The sequence below is a fragment of the Alligator mississippiensis genome, chromosome 1 (assembly GCF_030867095.1).
Source record: "Alligator mississippiensis isolate rAllMis1 chromosome 1, rAllMis1, whole genome shotgun sequence".
Classification (NCBI taxonomy): Eukaryota; Metazoa; Chordata; order Crocodylia; family Alligatoridae; genus Alligator; species Alligator mississippiensis.
The window spans coordinates 1,695,512-1,721,515 of NC_081824.1; the positions used below are offsets into that span (position 1 = coordinate 1,695,512).

The 26,004-nt window shown below is 57.0% G+C and overlaps 1 protein-coding gene across 1 annotated transcript; it reads left to right on the forward strand.

Annotated features, from left to right (window-relative positions):
* Window positions 1–2,594: 2,594 nt before the first annotated feature.
* On the forward strand, window positions 2,595–8,457 carry LOC132250367 (major histocompatibility complex class I-related gene protein-like). The gene is made up of 8 exons (XM_059727167.1): window positions 2,595–2,731; window positions 2,902–2,985; window positions 3,536–3,760; window positions 4,660–4,923; window positions 6,067–6,339; window positions 6,733–7,026; window positions 7,200–7,286; window positions 7,755–8,457. The coding sequence occupies exons 1-8, from the start codon at window positions 2,680–2,682 to the stop codon at window positions 7,769–7,771; spliced, it is 1,296 nt and encodes a 431-aa protein (XP_059583150.1). The 5' UTR covers window positions 2,595–2,679; the 3' UTR covers window positions 7,772–8,457.
* Window positions 8,458–26,004: the final 17,547 nt, after the last annotated feature.

Sequence of the window (26,004 nt, forward strand, 5' to 3'; positions counted from 1 at the left end):
ACCGTGCGTGCATGTAGGGCAAGAAGCCCCATGAGAGTGAGGGGCTCAGAGCCCACGGAGAGGGGCGAGTTATGAGGCCCTGAGAGGAAAGGGCATGAAGTGGGCCCCGGCGAGCAAGGGGGTTCAAGGGCAGGCCCTGCTGCCATGAGGGCCAGGTTAGGTCCAGGGAAGCCTGAGGCCACAAGTGGCCCAGAGGCCGATTGGATGAGACGGCTGAAGAGCCACGGGGAAACATTGGGATGAGTCAGGAGCCCCTAATTTAGAGCAGCTGGATGAATGACCTGGTGAGGGACTCGAGGCGTAGTCAATTCTACGTTCTGCTAACCGTCCGGTGCTCGGTCAGATGAGGGTCACGTGAGAGGCCCAAGAGGCCGCGCGCTTGCTGGCTGGAGAGTGCAGGGAAACAAGCCCCAGGACCCTTTGGGTGAGGGCAGGGTGAATGTGGCCCCGGGGAATGGAGGGGCGGTATGAGAGTGGCCCCACAAAGGGAGTGTGGTCCAGATACTGGTGACCCTTCCGGAGAAAACGTTATTTCTTGTGCCCCGCCTGAATTTACCCTCTCCTAGCTTGTGCCCGTTGGCTCTCCTCCTCCTGTGAGCTGCCTTCCTGAAGAGTTGCTCCTCTAGATCTTGGTGCTCCCCCCGACGTACTTGTAGGTGTCTACAAGTCACCTCTCAGCCCTCTCGTACTCAGACTGAGCAGGCCCAGTTCCCGGCGTCTCTCCCTATAGGACCTATCCTCCAGGAACCCCAGCACGGGTCTAAGGAGTATGGTACGCGAAGGCATCTTGGTTGGTACGTGCGCCCTGGGGTGGGCAGTGGGGAAGGCGCCAGGGCTGCTCTGCTGCAACAAGGGTCGGGCCCCTCGGGGCTGCCCTGTGCTTTGCCCTGGCACGCCAGCCTGTCACCAGTCCAGGCTGGAGGTGGTGTTAGCACTCTGCCCTGAAACACTGCTGGCCCTTGGTGTAGATCCTGGCTGGGCCCCATGTACTGAGGGGGCCGTGAGCCCCGACACGCACGCACGCACGCACACACCCCCTATATAGCAAAGGCCCACATTATAAATTAAAGCAGCCCCAGAAAGACCCAGAGACAAATACAATTAAAAACAATGCACAAATAGTTTTACTTCTGGTGAAAAAGAAAAAGAAAAGGGCACGGTAGGAAAGGCCTTTGCATGAAGCACGCGGGGTTGTGCCCTCCTGGCCCGAGTCAGAGCAGCCGCGGGCGCAGCAGGGAGTCCCCGCCCCGGGTTCTCAAGCCAATCACTTCACCGACGAGAGAGGCAAGCCTGAGAAATGCCCCCTTTCCCGGGGTAAGAGATTTCCTCCCTGTGCCAAGTGCTTCTTGTCGGCAAACGGATGAGACGTGCGAGTCAGAGAAATTCCCCCCACCCCGACTCAGGGACTTCCCATCGCAACAAGGGGCCGGAGGAGCGGCCGTGTGGCACTCCGGGCGGGCCGGGCTGTGCCGAGCCCGGGGAGCAGTCGGAGGCAGCCGCACTCCGCTTGGACCAGCCCGGCCCGCCCGGGAGAGCTCGCTGGGTCCGGGCTCCCGGGGAGCACGGCGCTGTTTCGGTAACGTTGTGCAGCGGTTTAGCGCAGGCTCGCGGCGGCGTGTGACCGCTGCGGGGGACGCGGTGTGCGGGGGGGGGGAGCTCAGGGCGGCAGTGGGGGCCCGACACGTGTCCCGCAGGGTCCGTGGGGGTTGTCACCTGCCCTTGCTGACAACAGTCCAGCTCCAACCTCCTTGCAGCCCCTGCAGGGAGCTGAGGGCTGCTATTCATCCCCCTCGGTCTGCTCTTCTCCAGACTCCATCAGCCCAGGTCCCCCAACCTCTCCTCCCCAGTCCTGTCCTAACCATTTTGCTTGCCCTTCACTGGACTCTCTCCAACTTGTCCACGTCCTTTCTGTCGTGGGGACCCACATCTGGACACTGGACTCCAGATGTGGCCTCCCCAGTGCTGAATAGGGGGAAGAATCACTGCCCTGGACCTGCTGGCACCAGCACCACGGGCACACGGCCGGCTCCTGTTCAGCGCCTTGTCCCCTGTCCCCCAGGTCCTTTCTGCAGAGCAGCTGCCAGCCCGTGGCCCCAGCCTGCACCGGTGCAGGGGATTGCCCCCTCCTCAGAGCAGGACCTTGCACTTGTCCTCGTTGAACAAGCCCCTCATACAACAGGGGCTGGTCCAGACCCAGCTGCTCTGACCCAGCTGTTCCCCCCCCCCCCACCGCAGACAACCTCAGCAGCTCACCTGGGGGGGGGGGGGGCAGCCCGGATGCCTGGGTACCGTGCAGGGTGCAGGGTGGCAGGAGCCTGGACACCTGGGTGCTCAGGGGGGTGGGGTGAGAGCAGGGGGGTGATGAGAATATTCTCCCGCTGTTGAGGGGCTGGGGCAGGGCCGGGGGCACCAGCAACCTCCCCTGGAGCCCACCCTGGAGCTAGCCGCATCTAGAGCCCCCTACCCCCAGAGCCAGCCGCAGCCCAGTGCCGGTGAGGGGCTCCACTGCGCTCTGGGAGGCAGCAACGTGGAGGAAGAGCGGGGAAAGGAGCAGAGCGGGGCCTGGCGGGGGCGGGAGGGAGGCTGGGATCTCCCTGTTGTGGGGCGTGGGGAGGGGGCGGCAGCCCCCCTTACCTCTCCTGTGCTGCAGTAGGGACCCAGGCAGCGCAGGACGGGGACATGGAGATGGTGCAGGTGGGCACCCAGTGCCCGAGTGGCACCAACTCCCCTGGTGAGTTCGGGGCTTTGGGAGGAAGGCGGACGGGGCTGGGGCCCGGGGCCTGGGCTCTCTCCTGGCTCTGGGGGTGAGAGCAGGGGGCTGGAGCCCAAAGCCCTGGGCTGTCTGGCCTGGTGTGTGCGGGGAGCACTCGTGCCATGGGTTTTCCTGTCTTTCTCCCACAGAGGCCCCAGCCCCCAGCAGCAGCAGGACCAGACGGCACAAGATCCATTCCTGCCTCCGTTCAAAAGCAGTTTGGATGTGCGCTGGTACGGGGCGACCCGAGCGTCGCGGTGCCGGGCTCTGCCTGGCGCTCTTCCAGGCCTGTGCTGGGTGCCCCCCTTGCTGCTGCGTGTGTCGGGGGGTTTCCTCTGCCCCGGAGCGCTGGTGCTGCTGCAGCCCAGGCTGGGGCTGGGCCTGGGCTGCGCCGATGCTGGCACCAACCCCGCAGGGTCCTGGCAGGAGGGTGTTGGCTCCCTGTTGAGGGTCAGGGATTTGCTCCCTGCTCAGCCTGGCCTGGGGCCTGGGCGTCTCCGACCCCCTGCAGCAGCAGGATGTGGGGAGCACACCCCCACTGCTCTCCCTGGGGCTTGGGTGATGGCAGCTGTGAGAAGTGGTTAGGGGATGGGGGCATTTGGGGTGCAGGGGCCTGATCCTGCTGCCTCATGGGGGGCGTTGAGCTGGATGTGCCCTTGGGGTCCCTTCCAGCCCCGGCTCTGGGATTTGGGACGAGGAAGCCGGGTGTCCAGGAGCAGGGAGGGAGCTGCTTCTGCTCCCCTCGCTGATTTGGAGCCTCCTCTGACCCCTGCTTCCCCCCAGGCTGCACCGTAGGGCTGGGGATCCTGGTGCCATGTCTGGTAGCGGGGCTGCGTGAGACACGAGAGACACCGCAGCCGAACAGCACCGTTGTGCCTTCCTCCAGTGCCCGTAAGCAGTGGGCAAGGGGTCTGCAGGCTCTGCCCCGTGGGAGCTGCTCTCCTGTTTTCTGGGGCAAAAGGAGTAGAAAGGAGGAGGTGGTGTTTGCTGAGGGGGCTCGGGCCTGGGGCTGAGCACTGCCGTGGCGGGGTTGGAGGCAGAGGGAGACGGCGCTGGGTGTGAGAGCAGCTGGAAGGAGCCAGAGGCTGCTCTGGGCTTTGCTCGCTCTTCTCTTTCGGATCTGCCCTGGTGGCCCTGTGCCCGGGGCATTGCCAGGGAAAAACGACTTGCAGAAATCGTGCGGGGGTCGGGGACTGGCTGGGGACTGCCCCAGTCTCGCTCCCTCGGTGCTGACTGGCAGGCCCGGTCCAAACCCTGTGCGCAGAGCGGGCATCAGCACAGCGCTGCCCGGTCCCTGGAGCCGCCCCTGGGCCCACCAGCCCATGGACGGGCACCCCGCACCTCCCCTCTCCCATGGCTGGGCTGCGGCTGCCCGGGGAGCTGCTGGGACTGGGAAGGGAGGACCCGCTGGCTGTGACAGGGAAGGCAGATGGGTGCAAGCCGAGGAAAAGCCAGACTCTCGTCTGCTCTGCAGGGTCTCTCCAGATCCAGGCCCTGACCAGGCAGCAGGACCGAGCCCGAGATGGGCTGAGCCCAGGCCCTTGCTGCAAGGGCCTCGCCCTCACTCTGGTGCACGACGGCTCCCCAGGACCAGGGTAGGCCGAGTGCCGGGGCCGTGCCTGGGACAGAGGGTACGAGGCAGCATGACTCGGCTGTGGGACAGGGTGTGTGGCCCCTCCAGACCAGGCCTGTGCCCTGCGGGGTCGGTCCTGTCCCTCCTCCCCGGCCCCTGCCCCGACTCAGCCGGCTCTGCCCTGTCCTGTTGGCCCCACCGCTCCCTCGCTCTGCCCCTCTGCTGCAGCCTGGTGCAGCCCCGTGTCCTTCCTCTGCGGCCCCTGCGGGAGGGGGCGGTGAGCACTGGGGGCACTGGTGTCTGCCCCAGTAATCCTGACCTGTCACTCTCGCAGGCTCCCACTCCTACCAGCATTTCTACACCGGGGTGTCAGACCCCCGCCCAGACGTGCCCAACTTCACTGCAATGAGCTATATGGACGACCAGCAAATTCTCCACTACGACAGCGAGAGGCAGAGACAGGAGCCGCGCGGAGACTGGGTGCAGGGGGCCGTCGACCCAGACTTCTGGGACACAGAAACCAGGAGCTTGCAGCAGTGGCAGAAGAGATTTAAACAGAACCTGGTCACCCTGCAGCATCGGTACAACCAGAGCAGGGGTGAGTGTGAGCAGGCAGGTGTGAGCAGGAGGCCGTGGGGGATCCGGGGCCTGAGCGTGACTGAAAAGGGCGTGCGGGAGGCACGGGGCAGGGAGCTGGGAGTGCATTGCAATGTCTCGTGTCTGGTCCACGTGTCGCTGCAGGCAGCTCCTCCCTGCACTCGCCTTGGGCAGGGCCAGGGGCAGTGGTGATGGATCAGTCGTTGGCCAGGGGCTCAGGGGGCTGCGGAGGGAGCCGTCTCCCTCTCCCATGGGTACCATGTAAGCGGCATCCCCTGGCCTGTGCCCAGGACACCGAGGCTCTGGTGCATCCCCAGCCCCGCAGGTCGATGCCTCGGCACCTGTTACACAGACCCCCCACCCCCGGGTGTCTGGCTCCAGCCTGGGGGGCAGGGCTGGGCTCCTGCTGCCGTGATTCAGACAGCCCTCACAGCTGGTTTTGTGCCAGGGCTGGAGCAGGGCAGGGAGGGGTTTGCAGGGCAGGAAGGGACCAGGCGATGGGAGCAGGTGTTGGTAGGCGCGGAGAAAGGGACAAGAGGAGGGAGGGAGGGAGGCAGAGGCCAAAGCAGGAGTTGGGAATCCGAGGAGGAAGGACCGGATCCCCAGGAGTGTGCGGCCATGGTGGGCAGTGACTGCGGGGACTCAGATGTCTGTGCGGGGGGAGATGTGGGGCACAGGGACCAGGCCCTGTCACCCCCCGGGTACAGACAGGGGTTGGGCTGATGGGACACAGCCCTGGGGGCACCTCCAGGGACACAGTCCAGGCCCTGCTCCAGGCAGCTGCAGCGTCCACTGCTCAGGTTTTGTTCGTGGGTCTTGCTGCCCCGCGGAGAGGCTGCCCTGCCCCGTGCTGCTCCTGCACAGAGAAGCACCGCTCTACTTTCCATCCTGGGCTTGTCTTGGCCGGTTTCACCTGCCCCTTCCTCCACCCAACCTTGCCCTTCCACTTCCAGGGGTCATTCCCAGGTGTGCAGTGTCTGCAGTTGTGTCCCCTCCACCTTCTTCTCCATGACTAGACCCTCAACCTGTCCTCATGCTGCTCCACCATAGGGTCGGCTCTGCCCCTGCCCAGCCCGGCAGCCCTCAGGCACCTGCTCCCTGGGGCTGTGACCCTGACCAGGGCCTGGATCTGTGCTTGTTTCAGGGTCTCACACTCTCCAGTTCATGTACGGCTGTGAGGTTGGTGAAGACGGCAGCACTGGAGGCTACATGCAGGTTGGCTACGACGGGGGAGACTTCATCAGCTATGACCTGGGAACGTGCACCTGGGTAGCAGGAACAACACAGGCCCGGGTCACCCAGCAGACCTGGAATGAGGATAAGATCCTTCTTCAGCTCACAAGATCCTACCTGGAGGAGACCTGCATTCTGTGGCTGCGGCAGTACCTGCAGCACGGGGAGGCAGCGCTGCAGAGCAGTGAGTCCCAGTGTCACCGCCCAGGGCAGCACTGACTGGGGCACCCCCACCCTGGGGAACCCCCTCTGTCCACGGTGGCGGTTGCTGTGTCTCGGTCCTGCCACTGGGCAAGGCCCCAGAGCTGCTGTGGGACACGGTGCCCCTGTCCCTGGCTGCGTGTCTGAGAACCAGGGATCAGGTTATGGGACCCCGTTCCTGCAGCCCCGAGCCCAGCGCAGCGGTGTGTCCCATCCAGTGTGCCCCCACCCAGCACCATCTGGTCCTGCCTGAAATGGGCACTGGAGCCAGTTTGTGTGGCCCATTGCAGGGCCCAGCCGACCTCCTGGTAGGGGTGCTGAGGGCTCAGCAGGGGCGGTCACTCTAACGGGGGTCTCCTCCCTCCCTCCCTCCCAGAGCACCCCATGGCAGAGGTGAGCCACAGGCCCTTGTCCCGGGACGGACGCACCGCCCTGTCCTGCCGGGTGCACGGCTTCTATCCCAGGGACGTGGCCGTCGTCTGGCTGGAGAATGGGGAGGCGCAGCCCCAGGAGACAAGGTCTTCATGGGTCCTTCCCAGCGGAGACGGGACCTACCAGACCTGGGCCACCATCGAGATCGACCCGAGCAGCAACCACGACTACACCTGCCGCGTGGAGCACGTGAGCCTGGGTGCAGCCCTGACAGTGTCCTGGGACAAAGGCAGGAGCAGTGAGTGACCCCTGCACGGGGAGTGGGGGATGACTGACCCTGGGCTATGTGGGGAAGGAATTGGGGGGTCGAAGGGTGCAGGGGGTACTGATGGGGAGGGGGCACCGGACCTGTGCAGCGTTGGGGGCAGGTCTGGGGGTTCCCCTCTTTCACAGGCCCCTTCCCTCTTCCAGAGCCCAACCTGATGCTGATTGTGGTTATCGTGATCGGTGTCGTCGTGCTGGTCATTGCCGGGGTGGGCGCAGCTGTTCACTGGCGCAGTAAGTGCCGGGCGAAGCCCTGGGGCCGAGGCCATGCCCAGGCCTTGGGGCGGGGGAGCAGGGAGGACTCATCACCGCTGTGCCTGGACCTGGGGGATGGGGGATTCTCCGGTCCACGTGCCCCCGGGGCGGCAGCAGCCAGACCCCAGTATCAGCGGTGCGAGGCTGCCTTGCTGGGGGCCCCCAGGGCTGGTCTTGGCCTGTTGGACTGGGGGGGCATCCTGGCCTGATGTGGGAGCTAGGAGGAACTATTCACCTCCAGCCCAGTCCAGCATGCAGGCTGGGCAGGGCTGAGTCCAGGCTGGCCCTGGGCTGAACTGGATTTCCCTGGGTTTAAGCAGGGGTGGGGCAGGGGGTGTCACAGGTTGGTGTTTCCCTGGGGGGTGCTGGGGGTCTTCTCCCCCTTTCCCCCCAACGCTCACCCCTCCAAAACTCTTCCCCCCCATCCCCGATATCTTGCTCACCAAGGACGTACCCTTCACTGAGGAGGATTGATGTTGCTGCTCCTACGTGGAAAAAGGAAACCCCCGAGGAGCAGCGGAGCTGACACCACATGCTGCTCTTGCCGGGAACATCGTCCCTGCTCCCAGCCGCGCAGGCGTGAAGGCTGCCACCTCGGAGACGTTTCTGGACATCTTGCATCGCGGTGCAGCTGCTGCTACGCAGTGGTGACCGGGGCGCCATCCCGGGTGGGAGGGGAGGGCACTGGCTGGCGTGACGATGCCGCAGGGCATCTCTTTCCAGCCAGGACAGTGTTATAATTGATGAGCCCTGCTTGCTTCCTTGGATGTCTCCCCTCCAGCTGCCCCCTGCCAGGGGCCTGACCGCAGCGATGGTATGAAGTGCACACAGATTTTGTGATGATCTAATAGTCCTTATAACTTATAGTCCCGTTTTTACATTGTGCTTTTAGCATAAATGCATCTTTTGCATCAATTACACTTGAATTAAGGTTTGGGATGGTTTTAAAATGGTATTTTTTTAATATGTAGCCTGAGTGTACACGGTTTGTACTTTCCTCTCCAATTGAGGGAATTATTGGCGGGGCAGCGCACTGCGGAGGGACACAGCAGCCCAGCGGCCACCTCTGTCCCCTATAGAGTCAGGTCCAGTCAATCAGTTACTTACCTATGTACAGATTTATTATCACAACAAAACCATTAAAGGGGTAAGGACGTAGATTATATATATTTGTACACGTTTACCAAACAATAAACAATATATATATATACACCACACCAGTTTGGTGGGTGGGAGCCCTCCCCTGGGGGACCGTCTCTCCAGGGTAACTTCCTACTACTCCGCAGTCCCGGAGGGTTGCTCTTGTTCTCCAGGTCAGGCTCTGTCCCCGCCGGGTTTTCCTGCTGCCTGACTGTGCTGCCGCCGTCCTGGCTTAGGGCCGCAGGCACCGCTGCAGGTAGTGGACGCTTCATTTTGTGCTGGGGGTCGGAGGCCTGGACAGCCTTGTGCAGCACCAGGGCTCGCTCTGTTCCTGCACCCTCTGGGCTGTGTCGTCTGCACTGAGCGGCTGCCCTTGTCAGCAGCTGTAGACCGGAGCCACCTCAAGCAGCTCCCAGGGTCTCTCATCCTCCGTGCAGCGCCTCCTGCACCGAGCTCCCAGCCTTGTTCCAGGGCTTGAGCGCCCAAGCCCCACAAGCGCTCCCAAGGTCCTACTCCGTGCACTGGCCTGTGCACTGTGTCTCTGGCCGCGTGCCAGAGGTTGCAGACCTGAGCCACCTCACGCGGCTCCCAGGGCCTGGATGCCGTGTGCCGTGCTGCTACTGGAGCTGTGTGCTGTTCCCCATGGATGGAAGTCTTCTGGGCGCTTCTGGGTCCGGCTTCACCCGGCTGAGCAGCTCTCCTCTGCTCTTCTAGCCCCGACGGATCTCCTCTTGCTGCCTCCTGATTGGTGGATGGGTTCCACCAATCAAAACAGCAGGGACCTGAGCAGATCATCAAGTCCAACCCCCTGCCATGGTCAGGAAAGGATGCTGGGGTCAAATGACCCCAGATGGCAGACATCATTAGCAAATTCTTCACCTCAGTTTTCTTGGGGAGAGACCGGGACTCCCCCACTGTGATTCATGACAGACTCGAGGGGAACGCCCCAAGACCTAAGGTTGAGGAGGACCGGGTTAGAGAGCTACTGAAGGGGCTGGATGTGTTCAAGTGAGCAGGTCCACATGCTCTCCACCCCAGGGTGTTGAGGGAGCTAGCAGGGGTTATTGCAGGGCCCTTGGCACGGCTGTACGAGCGCTCGTGGTGCTCGGTCCAGGTGCCAGGTGATTGGAAGATAGCCAATGTGGTCCCCATCTTTAAGAAAGGGAGGAGGGAGGACCCGGGCAACTATAGGCCTGTCAGTCTTACCTCAATCCTGGGGAAACTCTTTGAGAAGATCATCAAGGAGCACATCTGTGATGGGCCGGCATCTGGGATGATGCTCAACGGCAACCAGCACGGTTTCATTAGGGCAGGTCATGTCAGACCAACCTGACTGCCTTCTATGATCAGGTCACAAAAGCATTGGACACAGGTGTCGCCGTGGATGTAGTCTTTCTGGACTTCAGCAAGGCCTTTGACACTGTCTCCCACCCCATCCTTGTTAAAAAACTAGGCGACTGTGGCATCAATGGCTACACGGTTAGATGGATTGCTAATTGGCGGAAGGGTCGGACTCAGAGGGTGGTGGTGGATGGGTCATATTCGACCTGGGGGGAAGTGGGAAGCGGAGTCCCCCAGGGCTCGGTCTTTGGCCCGCGCTGTTCAATTTCTTTATCAGCAATTTGTACGATGGGGTGAAAAGCAACCTGTTCAAATTTGCTGATGATACCAAAATTTGGGGTGAGGTGGGCATGTTAGCAGGGAGGGAAAGACTTCAGCAAGACCTGGATAGGTTGCAAGGGTGGGCTGACAAAAACAGGATGCGTTTCAATACAGACAAGTGCAGGGTGCTGCACTTGGGCAGTAGTGACCACCAGCACACTTATAAGATGGGAAACTCCCTTCTTGAGAGCACGGAGGCAGAAAGGGATCTTGGAGTCATCATTGACTCCAAGATGAACATGGGCTGACAGTGCGAGGTCACTGTTGGCAGGGCTAACCGGACCCTATCATGCATCCACAGGTGCATCTCAAGTAGGACCAAGGAGGTGATCCTCCCCCTCTACACGACACTGGTCAGGCCACAGCTGGAGTACTGTGTCCAGTTTTGGGCACCCCACTTCAAGAGGGATGTGGATAACACGGAGAGGGTCCAGAGGAGGGCCACCCGCATGATCCAGGGACAGCAGGGCAGGCCCTACACTGAGAGGCTGCGGGACCTAAACCTATTCAGCCTTCTCAAGAGAAGGCTGGGGGGGGGGGGGGAGGGGGTGACCTGGTGACTGTCTATAAACTCACTAGGGGGGACCAGAAGGGTTTGGGGGAGACCTTGTTTCCCCTAGCACTCCCCGGGAAAACAAGGAATAACGGCCACAAGTTGTTGGAGAGTAGGTTCAGATTAGACATCCGTAGGAACTACTTCACAGCAGGACGGCTAGGATCTGGAACCAACTTCCAGGGGAAGTGGTGCTGGCTCCTACCCTGGGGGTCTTTAAGAAGAGGCTCGATGCCTACTGGCTGGGGTCACTTGAGCCCAGTTTCTCTGCTGCCCAGGCAGGGGGTCGGACTTGAAGATCTACAAGATCCCTTCCGACCCGACTTCTATGAATCTATGATTCTATGACCCTGGCTCGGAGATTATCTAGCCTCCTTTTGAAGACCCCCAGGGTAGGGGCGAGCACCACTTCTCTTGGAAGTTGGTTCCAGATCCTAGCCGCCCTGACTGCAGTAGTGTCTCCTGATGTCCAGCCTGAACGTACTCTCTGTCAACTTGTGCCCGTTATTCCCAGTTACTCCAGGTAGTGCTTGAGGAAACAGGGTCTCTCCTGTTCCCCACTGGTCCCCCTGGCAAGTTTATAGATGGCCACCAGGTCCCCTCTCAGCCTTGTCTTGTGGAGGCTGAACAGGTTCAGGTCCCATCACTCTCCTCGTAGGGCCTGCCCTGCTGCCCCCTGACCATGCGGGTGGCCTCCTCTGGACCCTCTCCATGCTGCCCACATCCCTCCTGAAGTGCGGTGCCCAGACCTGGATGCAGTACTCCACCTGCGGCCTGACCAGTGTCGCATAGAGAGGGAGGATCACCTCCTTGGAAATGCTCGTGATGCATCTGTGGATGCATTTGTTGTTTTTATTTAGGTTTCAATGTATAGGTTTTATTACTGACCTGTTTACATTCAGTTTAATTGTGATGAACAGGATTTGTTCTGGATGTGACACCATAATGCGAGAAGTCTGGAGAACTTTTTGTTGTATATTTAAGGTAAAATATTCTCATTTTTACCATGCCTGAATTTTTTTAAGTAGTGTTATCTTGACAGAGTTGTTTTTTTTTCCAGTTTTGGTCGATAAGACTTGACTTCTTTTCTTTTTGAATTATTTTTTATTAGTGTCTGAACCTCATGTTTGTGCTTGACTAGCAAGGAAAGTTCAGGTTAGACTCGGTTTTGAACATTTTTAAACAGTTTATTATCAATTGGACGGAATTTTTTACCTGGGATGAGTGAAGCTATGTTTGGGGTTTTTTAATAGTAAATGAATAAATCAATAAATATCAGGCCTCCATGAGGGGTGCAGATGCACCTGCCCTGGCTCCACTCAACGGATAGCCATGGGGGCTATCTCCAGAGAGCCCAGCGGCTGTTCAACTCTGCACCAACACCGAGTCACACGTGGTGTTTCACAGCAGTAATTTTTTAAAATGCTACAAACTCAACAAAGACAGACATGTGGGGAAAGGGGATCCCACCAGGTCCCTCTCAGCACCCCTGTGTCCCGGGCAGGCTCTGCTGGGACAAAGCCCCTGGACCTGGAGCTCCAGGAGCTCTGCAAGCCCTGACTGGAGCCCCAGTGCCGCAGCAAGGAGCAGGTCCTGGAGCTGGTGGTGCTGGAGCCGTTCCTGGCCATCCTGCCCCGGGGATGCAGAGGGATGCCTCCATCCCAGCAGGGTCAGGTGAGGTGCTCCGTGCAGGGCAGGGGCCTGGGCCTGGGCCTGGGGCATGAGGTTTTGGTATTTTTTAAGGGAAATGTTTGTGTTCCACCTGAATCAGGCAAATCAATTTGAAATTGGTGAGTCAGTCCAGAGCCAAAAGTGGCCCTCCTACCGGCAAACATCCTCCACGCCGGCCTGGGGCTTCAGATGTTTCCAAATCCTTTGTCGGGCATCCCGCGTGCAGGCCCATGCCCAGAGGCTTGGGGTTAGGATGCCCCAAAGTTTCACTTGTCCTCAGCCGTACGGCCACAGGAGCAAACTAGGGAGGAGTCTCCCATTTCCATAAAGTGGGCATAAAGCCAAGATCTTCCTGCATGTCCTGCATTTGCCAGGAGGAGATTTAGGGTTCCTGCCTCAAGAGATGCTGCCTCAGCTACCCGAAGGAGTGAGCCAATATTGCATGTAAAGATAGTGAAGGTGAGCAGTCCTTCTGGTTGCTTTTTGACAACTGAAAACTATGTCTGTGTGATAAAAGTGCTTGCTGAAGGCTCTATGAAGATTAAGCCAAGTGTTTTTCTGTATTTGTTTAGCTATCAAGGTATATCTTGTTGCTAAGAGCCTAATTAAATTTTAAGATGTAATAAGGCCTTGTATAAAGTAAGGCCTAGTAAATTTAGCAAAGCCTTGAAGTAGTAAGGCCCTGTGGAGCAGTTAAAATTAACCGTATCAAAAGGAATGCAAGGCTTGTACTGCTATTGGTCAGTCTAAGGACAGTTGAAGTAAAAAGAATCTGAGTGGCTGTAAGTTATCAGTACCGTTCAGAAGCTATAAATTGGCTGGAACATCCGGAAATCATTAAGAAGGAAGATACAGCTCAGTGAAAAGGATTAATTAGGTGTTGACCTGGATAAGTGGGCCTGTGGATCTCGAGGAGCCCAAGGAATGTATACCAGGGTCCTTCCCAGTACCTCTTGGACAGCACTGATCGGGGACGCCTGACTGGCAGGGTTTCTAGAGTCCTAGGGAGCCCAAGCCCCTCACCCCGGTATGAGATGCCAGTGATGTAGGCAGAGGGAGCGGGTTTCCCCTCTCCCTCAGGAATGTATCCAGCGCAGGTTACCTAAAGAGATAGGGTAGGGTGTGTACCACCTGCAGGGCCCATACTAACCAAGATCTCACAAAGAAGAGTTTTTGGGGAGAGACAGAGGTGGCCTTCTGCCACAGTCCACCCACCTCCCTGTAGACTTGTCCAGCCCAGGAGCCTCCAATTGAGTCAAGAGAATCATGTGGGAAACATAATCAAAGCTTTACTGAAGTCCAAGTAAATGACATCAACTCAAGTCCCTCCTCCAGATGGTTAGTTACCTGGTCATAGAAGGATACAAAGTTTGGCAGCCATCACGAGAAACTGGACCACAGTTACAGATGGCTATAAGCTGTGGAGGACAGATTGAGTGGACAGAAGGGGTGGGGGTGTCGCTCTCTATGTCAAGGAAAGATACGTGTCTCTGCAAGCTGACATTGGCACCTAGGGTGGGCGATTGGAGACCATCTGGGTTAAAATCCATGGGGAACACGGCACAGGGGACACAATGGTGGGAGTCTACTACAGACCCCCTGTGGCAGAAAGCCACATTTGCTTCTCCCCCAAAACTCTGCTCTGTGACAACTGTGATTAGGATGGGCCTAGCAGAGAGAGACATCCTTACCTTATCTCTTTGGGTAACCTGAGCTGGATACGTTCCTGAGGGAGGGGGGAAACCTGCTCCCTCTGCCTCCGTGACTGGCATCACATACCTGCGTGAGGGGCTTCCTTTCTGGTGGGCTAGAGTCTGCCCAGCAACTAGTAATGCATTTCAAATTGGTTGGCTCACAGCCAACCCATTGGACCAGATATATGAGGTCACAAGGGCTATATAAGTTAAGGACTGCCCAGGAGGACGGGGGCAGCAGCCATGAGGGATACTCAGGAACAAAGAAGAGCTGTACCATCTGAAACTTGCTCTCTCTCTCAAAACTCATGATCAAGGAACTGCTTGCCTCCAGAGGGAATCCCCCACAGCCTCTGGATGATACTTGTGAGTAAGGTAACTGAGATCCAACTAGATATATAACTTGCAGTAACTCAGATGCGAGATCAAAGGCTACCCCCGCCACAGGAGTTTGGTCTATGGGATTTCTCTGGTATTGCTCTCCCCTGGACCCTATTCTATCCCGATCCTCTGTAACCAATAATGTTCTCCTTTGTGACTGGTGTAGGAGACTTATTGAGGGGTGGGTTTAATTATGCCTAGGAGGCCCCTTGGGTCTGCGGACTAAGGGAGACTATCCTTTTTGACTCCTGACTTGGGGAAGTGCCCCATGTTCTTGTATGGAGTCGAGTACCCATAGGACTCTTAGACCTGTGTTTCCTCAAGGACACAGGCCCCAGACAGTCCCATCTCGGGGTGGTGGCAGCACACGTTACCCCCGGACTCTGTGGTGGAGCTCGAAAGGGGGTCTGTCAGGGCTTAGGAGCCCCTGGAGAGACACGTGGAGTCTGGAAGGTGGACAGGCGTAGTGAGGTGGGAGGCTCAATGAGGAGCTCCCCCCACTGGCCCACCCTACCCTCCACCAATGAGCAGGAGGGAAAGGGGAAACCTGGAAGATTAAAGGAGCCACAGCGCACCCCACTTCTGCCGTGAATTCAGTAGGTCCCTACCTATCTTGATACATATGAAGATAGTGGAGCAAGTCTTCAGCGCACCTATATCTAAGCACCCAGACTCTAACAGGTAAGACGATAATAAGGAATAGCCTATAGGGATTTGTGGATAGCGGGGGAGGAGTGAATGAGACACATCTCAATATGATGGATCTAGGATTTTGAAGCAAGGGGTGCAGATGGTGGGGCAAATCATTATATATAATAGAACAGGTATTCTTTATCCAGTTAAAAAGATAGTAGAAGCTTTGCCAATATGCCGAGGGCCTAGGGACACAGCTACGTTATTTATTTTGAAATCAAAGCAAAACAAATATCATTTAACTGGACTGTGCAAGTATTTGCTATGTTATATAGTAAGTATAAAACCCACAGCCATATAAGCAAAAAAAAATCAAAAGATGTTACAGGGGTTTAGGTTGTAGCTGTGTTGGTCTAAGGACATGGGCAGACAAGGTTGCTTGGGTGAATTTGATATCTTTTATTCCACCAACCCAAATGGTTGGAGAGTAGTTATTAAGCAAGCTTTCAGGTTAAAAAACCCTTCGTCAGGCTAAGGAGGTTTCAGCAGTCGGTGTGTGCTCGTCCGGGATGGGATGAAAAGTGAAGAAGCCAGGGGCTGGGCTGGGCTGGGCTGGAGAGTCAGGTGTCAGGCAGATTATAATGTATAAAAAATCCAGTGTCTATGTTTAGTCTGTGATCTCTAGTATCCAGGAGGTTGATGAAATAGAGCTCATAGGCTCATCTCTGGGAAGTTGTGTAAGTTTCCCTTGAGGATCAGGACTGAGAGATTGGAGAGAGAGTGGCCCTCCTGTGAAAAATGTGCCCCCACCGGTAATTCGGTGTTTCTGTCTTTGATGGATGATCGGTGTGCATTCATGCTGGTGCGCAGTTGTTGTCTGGTCCCTCCTACATATCTTCCATCAGGGCATTTGGTGCATTGGATGAGGTATATCACATTTCTGGAGGTGCAGCTGTAAGATCCTAGGGTGCTGATGGCTCTGTTGTGGGGTGTAGTAATAGCAGGGGTGGTGAAGATGTGTTGGCAGGGTTTGCATTTCTTGTCCTGGCACAGTCTGGATCCTTTTGGCGTGTCTGGGCTTGAGGAAGTTTGCTTCTGGTGATGAGGTTGGCGAGGTTCGGTGCTTGTTTGAAGGCTAGGATGGGTGGCTCTGGGAAGATCTTTTTAAGAATAGAGTCTCTGTCTAGTATGGGTAGCAGTTGTTTGAGGATTTTCCGTACAGGTTCAAGGGAGGGGTGATAGGTCATAACCAGCGGTGTGCGATTTGTGGGGGGTTTTCTTCTGTACTGCAGCAGTTCTTCACGTGGTATCCGGGTGGCTCTTTCAACCGTGCAATCTACCTCTCTGGAGGAGTGTCCTTGCTGGGTGAAAGCCTTTTTAAGATTGGTGAGGTGAGATCCCGGATGTGCTCTTCAGTGCAAATGCGGTGGTATCTGAGGGCTTGGCTGTATAGCACAGCTTTTTTGGTGTGTTTTGGGTGATTGCTGGTTCTGTGCAGATATGTATGTTGGTCTGTAGGTTTCTTGTATAACGTGGTCTGTATTTTACCCTTCTGGATACTGATTATTGTGTCTAAAAAGGAGATGCTGGTGCTGGAGTATTCTAGAGAAAGTCGGATGGAGGGATGGTGACTGTTGAATTTCTGGTGGAACTCAATCCGAGATTGCAGGTTTTCAGTCCAAATGATGAAGATGTCATCGATGTATCTTAAGTATAGCAAGGGTTTGATGATGCCGTTCTTGAGGAAGTCTTCTTCCAGGTGGCTCATAAAAAGATTGGCATACCGCGGGGTCATTCTGGTGCCCATAGCTGTTCCCATCATCTGGAGGAAGTGTTGGTTATTAAAAGTGAAATTGTTGTGTGTGAGGATGAAGTGTATAAGCTCAGTAATATCTTTGGGTCTGTATTCTGGGTTGTCATCTTGTTCCTGTACATATGTACGGCAGGCTTGGATGCCATCCTGGTGTGGGATGTTAGTATATAGGCTGGTAACGTCCATGGTGGCTAGGAGTGTGTTGCTGGGAAGGTGGTCTATGTTTTTAAGTTCACCTCTCTCTAGCAGACAGAAAGGCCAAGAATCTCTAAGATCTAACCACCAAATGTGGAGCAAACCCGCTGGCCTGGGGTTCCCACTGGCACCATCCAGGGCTCTGGACCCAATTCTGGCTCTGCACACCTTGGAGAGCACAGATCTGATCGTCCAATGGGTACTAGACCCAATACAGGCACTTGGGGCACTTCCCCAAGTCTGGGGCTTACTAGGAAACGTCTCCCTTAGTCCGCAGACCTAAAGGGGCCTCCTTGGCATAATTTAGACCCACCCCACAATAAACCTCCCACATAGGCCACATGGAGAACTTTATTGATTACAGGGGGTAGGGTGAAAACAGGGTAAAAGGTAGAGCAGTATCATAGAAATATCAGAGGAATATCAGAGGAATCCCATAGAGCAAACCAGGGTGGCTGAGGTAGCCGTTTAAACACGTATCTGAGTTACTGAAGCTAAATATCTAGTCGGATCTCGAGTAGCTTACTCACTCGCATCATCCAGAGGTGGTTGGAGTTTCCTCTGGAGGCAGGGCACTCTTGGAGCATGCGGTGATGAGGAGAAAGCCAGTTTTAGATTCACCTGGATGACCGCATGGCTAATGGCTGCCCTTCTTCCTGAACCAGGCCTTTAAATAACCTCTCTGACCTCAGCAGCCCGGTCCAATCGAAGCTGCCAGTGCTGGCCACAAGCCAACCAATCTAAAAAAGCATCACTGGCTACCTGGGCAGGTGAGCAGGGCTTTTCCCTCCCCCCGCCCCCGGTGACCAGAGCATCCGCCTCCCAGGCACCAGGCTTTTGTCATGTTGGTGGCGGGGGGGGAAGATCTGCCTCCCGAGGAAGGGGGATCCCAAGGAATTGAACACTAGCCTCTCACGCTGGCAGAGATAGATTTCTGGAGAGGGGCACAGACGGTGGCATTTCTGCCACAGTCCCCAGTTGCCAGTACCGTGTCAAGCAACGCTTTACCTCTCATTGGTCCTTAGACTTCTTGTGTCAGACAGAGCTCATCCACGCACGAGAGGAAGCTTTGCGACCGCTCGGATTTAGCTGAGCGCTCTTCCCACGAGATGTCTGGGTAGTTGAAGTCTCCCATGACAACCCCAGCACAAATAGGCCTTTAAAATATATAACCATACGTACATGATTCTTGATAACTTCATTACAGGTCTTGGAGCTGGTTTTATACTGGAGGGTACATGTCTAATTTCTGCAAACAACTTAGGACAGAAGTGCCAGTGCTGCAGGAAGGAAGTGTAGTAGTAGGTCAGGCCTGTTGTAAATAAAAAGGAACAAAAAAGTTGATAAAAATTCTGGGCCTGTCATTCTGGGCCTACGTATGTGGAAAATATGTTTAGTGTGAAAATGTGAAACCAGTTCTGAGTCTGTCTGAGTCGACTTAGAATAAAAAAAAATCTGCTGTTACTTAAATGTCTATTAGGTGGGTAGTTGTGGTTAGAGCAACGTCTGTGCAGTTCGCCGCTTATACGTATAGCAAAATGTTTGACTAAGAGTTTCTCTTTGGTAGTTAGTCACTTAAACACCAAGTAAGTGGACTCGAGCCCGTGAGCTCTAGAGCCGAGCCTGGGAAGCGGCAGGGTCCAGTGGTTAGAGTCCAGCTCTGGGAGGACGAGTGGTGCAGCGATGAAAATGGAGTATTGGGCCTCCTCCCTTCTACTTCCAGGTCTGTTCGAGATTTTCTATGGAAATATGTCAGGTTCTTGCTTTTGACCTCTTCATTTCACCCTTTGGAAGCAGGTGTCTGCACTGTGAGCCCCTTTACATTTGCTTTCTTTATGGCTAATGGGCTCTCACTTTTGTGCTTCCTGAAATTGCTCTTGTACTAACAGGACAGTGAACCTCCTGTGTCCTTTTGTTTCTCATCTCTCCATATATCAGACCCTGCTGGGATTGAGGGCAATGCCAATGTTTCCTCTGGAGAAGGACAACTAAGCTCCCTTCTTCAATGTCTTCCAGTGAACTCAATACAGCAGTTAATGCAGAGATCCAGAAATGGAACAGATCACTTCTCTCCCTCGTACTTGTCTCGTGCCTTGTTGGCTGCTGTGATTCTACCTTTTCCTGGTCTGTTTAGACAGGTTACCAATGTCAGGCATAATAAACCACCCCATCTGAATGCTGAAGCCATGTCGTGTAGCACAGCTAACTCGGGTATAAACTGCCCTTCTCCAGGTGAAGGGGACTGATAGCTGGCAGGTGTGCTGCGGGGGAATGCAGAGCGCGGTTTCCCTCCGTCCCCATACAGCCAGGCCAGGACAGTCAGGGGACTTTACACACATATTTACATTAAGGTATCACAAGGGAAAGGAACATGGCTACAAACGTATGTACAGTACATAGAAGATATCTGAACAAATAACATAAACTACACCCTCTGGGTAAATGCCACAAAACCTTATACCAGTGCTCCAGATGCAGGGAAGTCCCAGGTAAGTATCTGATCTGAAACAGATAAACCCAGAATAAACATAGATCACCAACAGACCAACTATAGACAGGTATGGGTGAGCAATAAATAAGCCACAAATCAATACAAAGAAACAACAGGTGAAATAATAGCAACAGGGGTCCCAGCAGAGCCCTAGGACTCTGCTCATCTACTCATTCACAACATGAGAGCTCACAAAACACCAGGCATGACATCACACCACTTACGGCGCGCTCTCGCCAGCAGTGGGCTTAGGGGAGGTCGCTGTCCCCTGGAACAGGGCTCCGCTATGCAGGGCTTCTGGGGCCTCTGGCTCAGCCCTGCCTGCTGGCCCAGTAGTCCAATCACCGTCTGGCTCTCTGGACTCAACCTTTTGCCATGGGTCGGCGGCCTGGGCTGCCTTGTGCAATACCAGGCTCAGTCTGCTCCTGGACCCTCCATGCAGCACATCCTGCACCGAGCTCTGGGCCTCGTTCCAGGGGTTGAGGACCTGAGCCGCCCAAGCTCTCCAAAGGTCCTACTCCATGCACTGTCCTGTGCAACGTGTCTCTGGCCACAAGCCAGAGGTTGCAGAGCCGAGTCACCTCACACAGCTCCCAGGGTCTGGATGCCGTGTGCCGTGCTGCACACCAAGAGCCCAGCTGCTGGAGCCATCTGCCGTTCCCCGTAGATGGAAGTCTTCAGGGGCGCTTCGCTTCGCTTCCCAGCCCCACTCTTCTCTCTCCAGTGTCCCAGATGTGTCCCTCTCATGCTGTGGGCACAGCTCCTTTAATATGCTCCATGGCCCCGCCCCTGAAGTCTTCCAGACCCGAGTATTGCAGTCTTCAATCAGGTCCTGGGAGAGGGAAGAATTCCTCTCCCCCTGCCCGCAGGAAAGGGGCGTGACTAAAGTCCTCTTGCTGCCTCCTGATTGGTGGATGGGCTCCACCAATTAAAACAGCCAAATTTCAAGCCTGGGACTGAACCCAAACTCCGAAAGACAAGCCTGCTACACACGGAAATCACAGGCATAGCTCTCCTCTTGACTTCAAGCGGGGCCAAACTCTCATGTGCAAGGTCTGCTGCAGGAAAGGGAAGAGACTTCTTCCAAGACACCTTGGAAAGTGGGGGAAAGTCGTCCCTGGAGCTTCCCAAGGATGGGTCAGGCAGGTCCATCTGGGCTGGGATGGGGACAGCGAGCAAGGTCTGGGACTGGACTCCCTCCTGACTTTGAAGCCGGGATACCATCAGCTGGGAGAAGGGGACACTGGAAGAGGGGGCTGGGGACAGGAGCTTTCCTGCGTCTCACTGGGATTGCACTGACCGTGTCTGGAAGAATGAGCATCCATCCTGGGGTCCCCCTGCACGTAGGCAGGACTGTTTCTGGGCTGAGATGAACGGTGCCCATGGCCCCGGGGCCAAGTGTGACTTTCCATCAAAGCAGGTCCAGCTGCACCAGGCCCATGGCAGAGGTTGCAATACAGGCCTGGGAGGGCTAGGGTGCTGCATGGGGGATCAGGAACACCCCTGCTTCCTTTAATGGTCACCAACCCCTACACTAAATGGGTCTTGGTAATGAGTCTGCTGTGTCCCTGGGGCTGGTGGCAGCAAAGAGCATGGGAAAGAGGGAGCATGGTGCTGGGGCGCAGGACCCCAGTCTGTCTGGGGAGCATGTGTGTGTCCCCTCTGCTTTTACCCAGCTTTGAAGGTAGCAGAAGAGGGTTCAGGGAAGCAGGTGCCATTCACTACCTGGCCCTCCATGCCCTCTCCAGCCGTCTCGGTTTGCTCCGCAACGAGCTTTTGCCATGGGGAAATGCCCTATGCAGGGGTGCCCAGAGCCCAGGACAGCAGGGTTAGGGGTTGTCCTTACTATCCTTTATCCCTAGTGACAAGGAGGGGCAACACGATGGGCTGCCCAGCCTGGGTCTGCGGTGTCCTCGGTGGCCAGCACCGGGCAGGCAGGAGTCCCTTGGTCCGGGGGGTGGGAGTTCCCACTCGCCAGGGCCAGCTGTCATGTGAGAGCAATTGAATTGGTCTGTCTCCTGCCCTGAGATCTTACCCAGAGCACGAGAGGGACCCGATTAGTCCAGGATGCCTGTCCAGGGTGGGCTCGCGGCAATAACTTTGTGTGGGGAGGTGGGCAGACACCAGTGATGGGCAGCAGGAGACCAAGGGGGAAGTAGATAGATAGATAGAGGGAGCTTTAGCTATGGAGGAATGGGGCAGGGGGATGGTGGGTGGGGGGGTGAGGATGGGGGAATGGGGGAGTGGCAGGATGAAAGGCTGCCTTTGGGGCAGGGGAAGCGACAGGATCAGGGCCGTGTGGGGCTGCATGGGCCCCTTTGCCCCATCTCCTTCCCCTGCCGTGCCCATGCCGAAGGGGGGCTCTGACAGCCTCATGTCCTCCCGCAAGTCCAGGAGCTATAGTCCCTGATGGACGGAGCCCTCTCCTGCACTCCCTGCCCGCGCTGGGCTGGGCTGGCGCTGCTGCCCCCGTGGGCCCCACACTGGCTGCCCTTGGGCTAGAGGGGGCTCTGGGCAGCGCCTCGTCCGTGGCTGGGGGCTCAGAGGTGCATGCTGGAGGGAGGTTGCACCCCAGGAGAGCTGTGCCCGTGCCATGCTGGGTCTAAGAACCAGAGCCAGCCTGCATCGCGCTCTCAGCAGCCGCTTCTTCTCTCCACACACGTCCGTGTCCTGTGGGTGGGGGAAGGCGGGGTCAGGGAGGCTTCTTGTTCCCATCCCACAGGTGGGGAAACTGAGGCACAAATCAAAGCTGAGGGAGGAGAGGTCACACAGCCTGGACCAGCCATGTCCTTGGGGCCTGGTTTTCCCTGGGGCAGGGCGCTCTCATCTCTGGCTGCCATCAGGGGATTTTCTAAAGGACCAGACTCATGAAGGGACCAGCCTTCTCCAGGTGGGGTTCAGATTGGCGGGGGATTCTGGGTGGATGTGGAGGGGCCCTGGCTGCTGGGCTCCCAGCAGCCTCCCCCTCCCCATGGCCTCTGCAGGGACCCCTCCTGTGCTCTTGGGGAATCTCCTGTGAGCAGTATAGTGCTTATGACACACAGGTCTGATCCTGTCCCTGTGCGGTCCAGCCAGTGCCTCGTTCTGAGCGCTGCCCTAGCACGGGCACCAGATGAGGGCTGCAGAGATGCCTTCCCCCACTGCCCAGAGTCCCACACCGCTGTACAGCCTCCTCCCGAAACAGTCCTGCAGCCCTGTCTGGGGTGGAACACAGCACTCCGTAACACGGCCCTGCCCAGCGCGCAAGCAAAGGCAGGGCTACCTACAGCTGGGACCCGGGACAGGAAACACAGCCCCCGGGAGCCAGGAGGTTGTAAGAAGCAGGTGGGCAAGGACTTTGGTGCTGGGCGCCAGGGCTGTCCTCACAGACGCCCTGAGATGAGGGGGACGAGGCCCTTGGAACGTCACCGTGTGCCTGCAGGTCGGTGTGAGCCCCAGACCTCCCTGCTGGGGCCAGGAGCCTGGGGGTCTGTGTGCACCGTGCGGGTGTTGGCTCTGGGTCTGGACCGTCGGGTCGGCCTGGCTGTGGGGCAAAGGGCTGCCCCGGTGCCCTGGGGATGGCGGCAGGCCCTGTATGTGTGCGGTGTCCTGCTGACGGGCTGCCAAGCCTCCATGCAGAGACGGGGACCAGCATTGCCTCCCACTCCCAGCCCCCTCCAGAGATTGGGGTTGGAAATTGGGGCTGGTGGGAGCACAGGAGGGGCGGCAGGGAGTCCCGTCTCCGTTCCCACGCTGACCTGGACTCCGTGTCCCCTGCACTGACGGCCCCAGCACCTCTCTGTGCCTTCAGCAGGCACCGACCCCTTGCCCCGTCCCTGACACCTGGCGGAGGGGGAACAACCCTGGGAGCCTGGGGGTTGCAAAGGGTGCAGGAGCCGCTGGCTTGCAGCGCTGGGTGTGCACGGGAGAGGGCAGCAGCGATGCACGCACAGACCCGGCCTTCCCAGGTCTAGACTGCTGCAAACTCACTGCTGGCGATGCAGGCTGCTGGTTCCCTGGCGTGGGCTACAGCTCCCCTCCCTGCTCCTGTGCGCCTGGTTTGGCATGTGGCTGATGTGATGTCTTGTGGTTGTGGTGGGGGTGACTGTGGTTGGCCATGGGTTTGTCCGGGGTGGTTTGGACAGGGGTTGCACTCGATGTGAGCTCCTCAGGTCCCTTCCAGGCCCACGGCTCAGGGATCCTATGATGCTGCGTGTGGTAGAAATGCCACCGTCTGTGCCCCTCTCCAGAGATCTGTCTCTGCCAGTGTGAGAGGCTGGTGTTGAATCCATCAGGTAGGGGGATCTTCGTCCCTGCGGACATGACAAAAGCCTGGTGCCTCGGATGTGGATTCTCTGGTCACCTGGGTGCGGGGGGGGGGGGAGGGAAAGCCCCACTCACCTGCCCAGGTAGCAGTGATGCTTTTAAATTTGGTTGGCTGGTGGCCAGTACTGGCAGCTTCGATTGGACCGGGCTGCTGAGGTCAGAAAGGTTATTTAAAGGTTCAATCCAGGAAGAAGGAGCCATTAACCATGCAGTCACCCAGGTGAATCTGAACCTGGGAGAGGAGCTTCACCATCTGAAACTGGCTCTTTCCTCATCACCGCATGCTCCAAGAGTGCCCTGCCTCCAGAGGAAACTCCAACCACCTCTGGACGATGCGAGTGAGTAAGAGTAAGAGTAAGAGTAAGAGTAAGAGTAAGAGTAAGAGTAAGAGTGAGTGAGATCCGACTAGATATTTAGCTTACAGTAACTCGGATGCGTGATCAAAAGGTCACATCAGTCACCCTGGTTTGCTCTATGGGATCCCTCTGATATTCCTATGATACTGCTCTACCTTTTACCCTGTTTTCACCCTACCCCCTGTAACCAATAAAGCTCTCCTTGTGACCGGTGTGGGAGACTTATTGAGGGGTGGGTCTAAATTATGCCGAGGAGGCCTCTTAGGTCTGCGGACTAAGGGAGACTTTCCTATTAAGCCCCTGACTTGGGAATGTGCCCCAAGTGCCTGTATTGGGTCTAGTACCCATTGGGCGATCAGATCTGTGCTCTCCAAGGTGCGCAGAGCCAGGATTGAGTCCAGAGCCTTGGACGGTGGCAGCGGGACCCGCAGGCTAGCGGGTGTGCTCCAGGGAAGGGGTCGGCCGGACGGGAGGCACCCCAGGGAGGCACTCGGAGCCGGGAAGGTGGTCGGGCGCAGGGAAGTGGGCGGCTCCACGCAGGAGCGCCCCCTACTGGCCTGCCACACTGCGGTCCTGCCTCGGGCGGGAAGCTGAAATCAGGTCAGGCTTCGTTGGCTCTGAAGGGCTCTACCCTGCCTTCTTCTGGAGGTCCCTCCCACCCGGACTTCTCTACGAGCCGATGGTCTCACTCCAGGGCTACAAACACTGCAGCCAGGACCCCGCAAAGCTCCCGGTTATGGGGAAAGCCTTTCGCCTGGGCAGGCCTGAAGTCTGCCCCTGCTCCCCCAGCACAACCCGCTTGGGGAAGAATTGCCAAGCCCCCAAATGGAGTGGGGTTATGCCCCACCGCTCCACAGCCCCCTCTAAGACCTGCAGTGCCAGGCAGCAGGGTCACACCGTCGGGGCTGGCAGGCTTCAGCCGTCCTCGATGCATCGGCAGTCGTCATTCCGGACGGGGTCAAGGCACTTACATGTACGGATGTCTCCCACACAGCACATGCGTGCTCAGCAGAGGAGAACCTGCGAGCCAGAGCAGTGTGGGGGTTCACGGGCTGGATCCCCATTTCCAGTTGGCGAGCTTATATCGAATGTGGTTCTGGGTGCTCACCTTGTCTTTGGGGGCCATGGCAGAAGCATTCACATCGTGACCCCTGTCAGGTTACACCTGATAATACCTGCAAATGCCGCTAACACGCCAATCCACGATTTCATCCAGGAAATGGCAATGCCTCACAGAAGCACACTGCCCATGCCCTGTGGTGGAGAATAATCCAGCCCATTGCATGGCTTGAAAACCCTCCACGGATCTCACAGCCTCGTGAAAGCTGAGGATGAGAAACGAGGGCAAGCATTTGCAAGGTGCAGGGGGAATTTGAAGCCAATTTGAGGATGTTCGGCACTGTCAAAGCAGCGCTCTCACCACCACGAGCATCTCTATAGTTTGCAGATAGGAGATGCATAAGCTGTTTGGATCAAAGATCCCCGGGCAGAGCAAGATCCCTGGGCACTGGAAGCTCGCCCAGTTTCCAGAGACCAAGAAGTACATGGATGCCACATGGGTTGTCTAGAGCAGTAGGTCTCAACCTTGCTAGACTCAAGGCCGCCCTTTCCCTTTCCCTTGAAAAATGCCAGCTCTGAGCTTTCACTTGTTGCTTGATCAGAAAAATCCTGAAGCAATTCTCCCATTGCAAAGAACCAAGAAAGCCCCCAGCAGCACAGGATGGTTTGGACACAGTGGATTCCTCCTGCATCTTGGGCATCACGTGTAGGCATTTGCACATCTAACAGTCCTGAAAGCGTCCA

What these genes read in the sequence shown, in the direction of transcription:
- LOC132250367 (XM_059727167.1), top strand. Translation starts at nt 2,680, where the DNA reads ATGGAGATGGTGCAGGTGGGCACCCAGTGCCCGAGTGGCACCAACTCC. An exon ending in AGCAGTTTGGATGTGCGCTG is followed by an intron (nt 2,986 to 3,535) that starts GTACGGGGCGAC and finishes GCTTCCCCCCAG; the next exon opens with GCTGCACCGTAGGGCTGGGG. An exon ending in TGAGGGGGCTCGGGCCTGGG is followed by an intron (nt 3,761 to 4,659) that starts GCTGAGCACTGC and finishes TCACTCTCGCAG; the next exon opens with GCTCCCACTCCTACCAGCAT.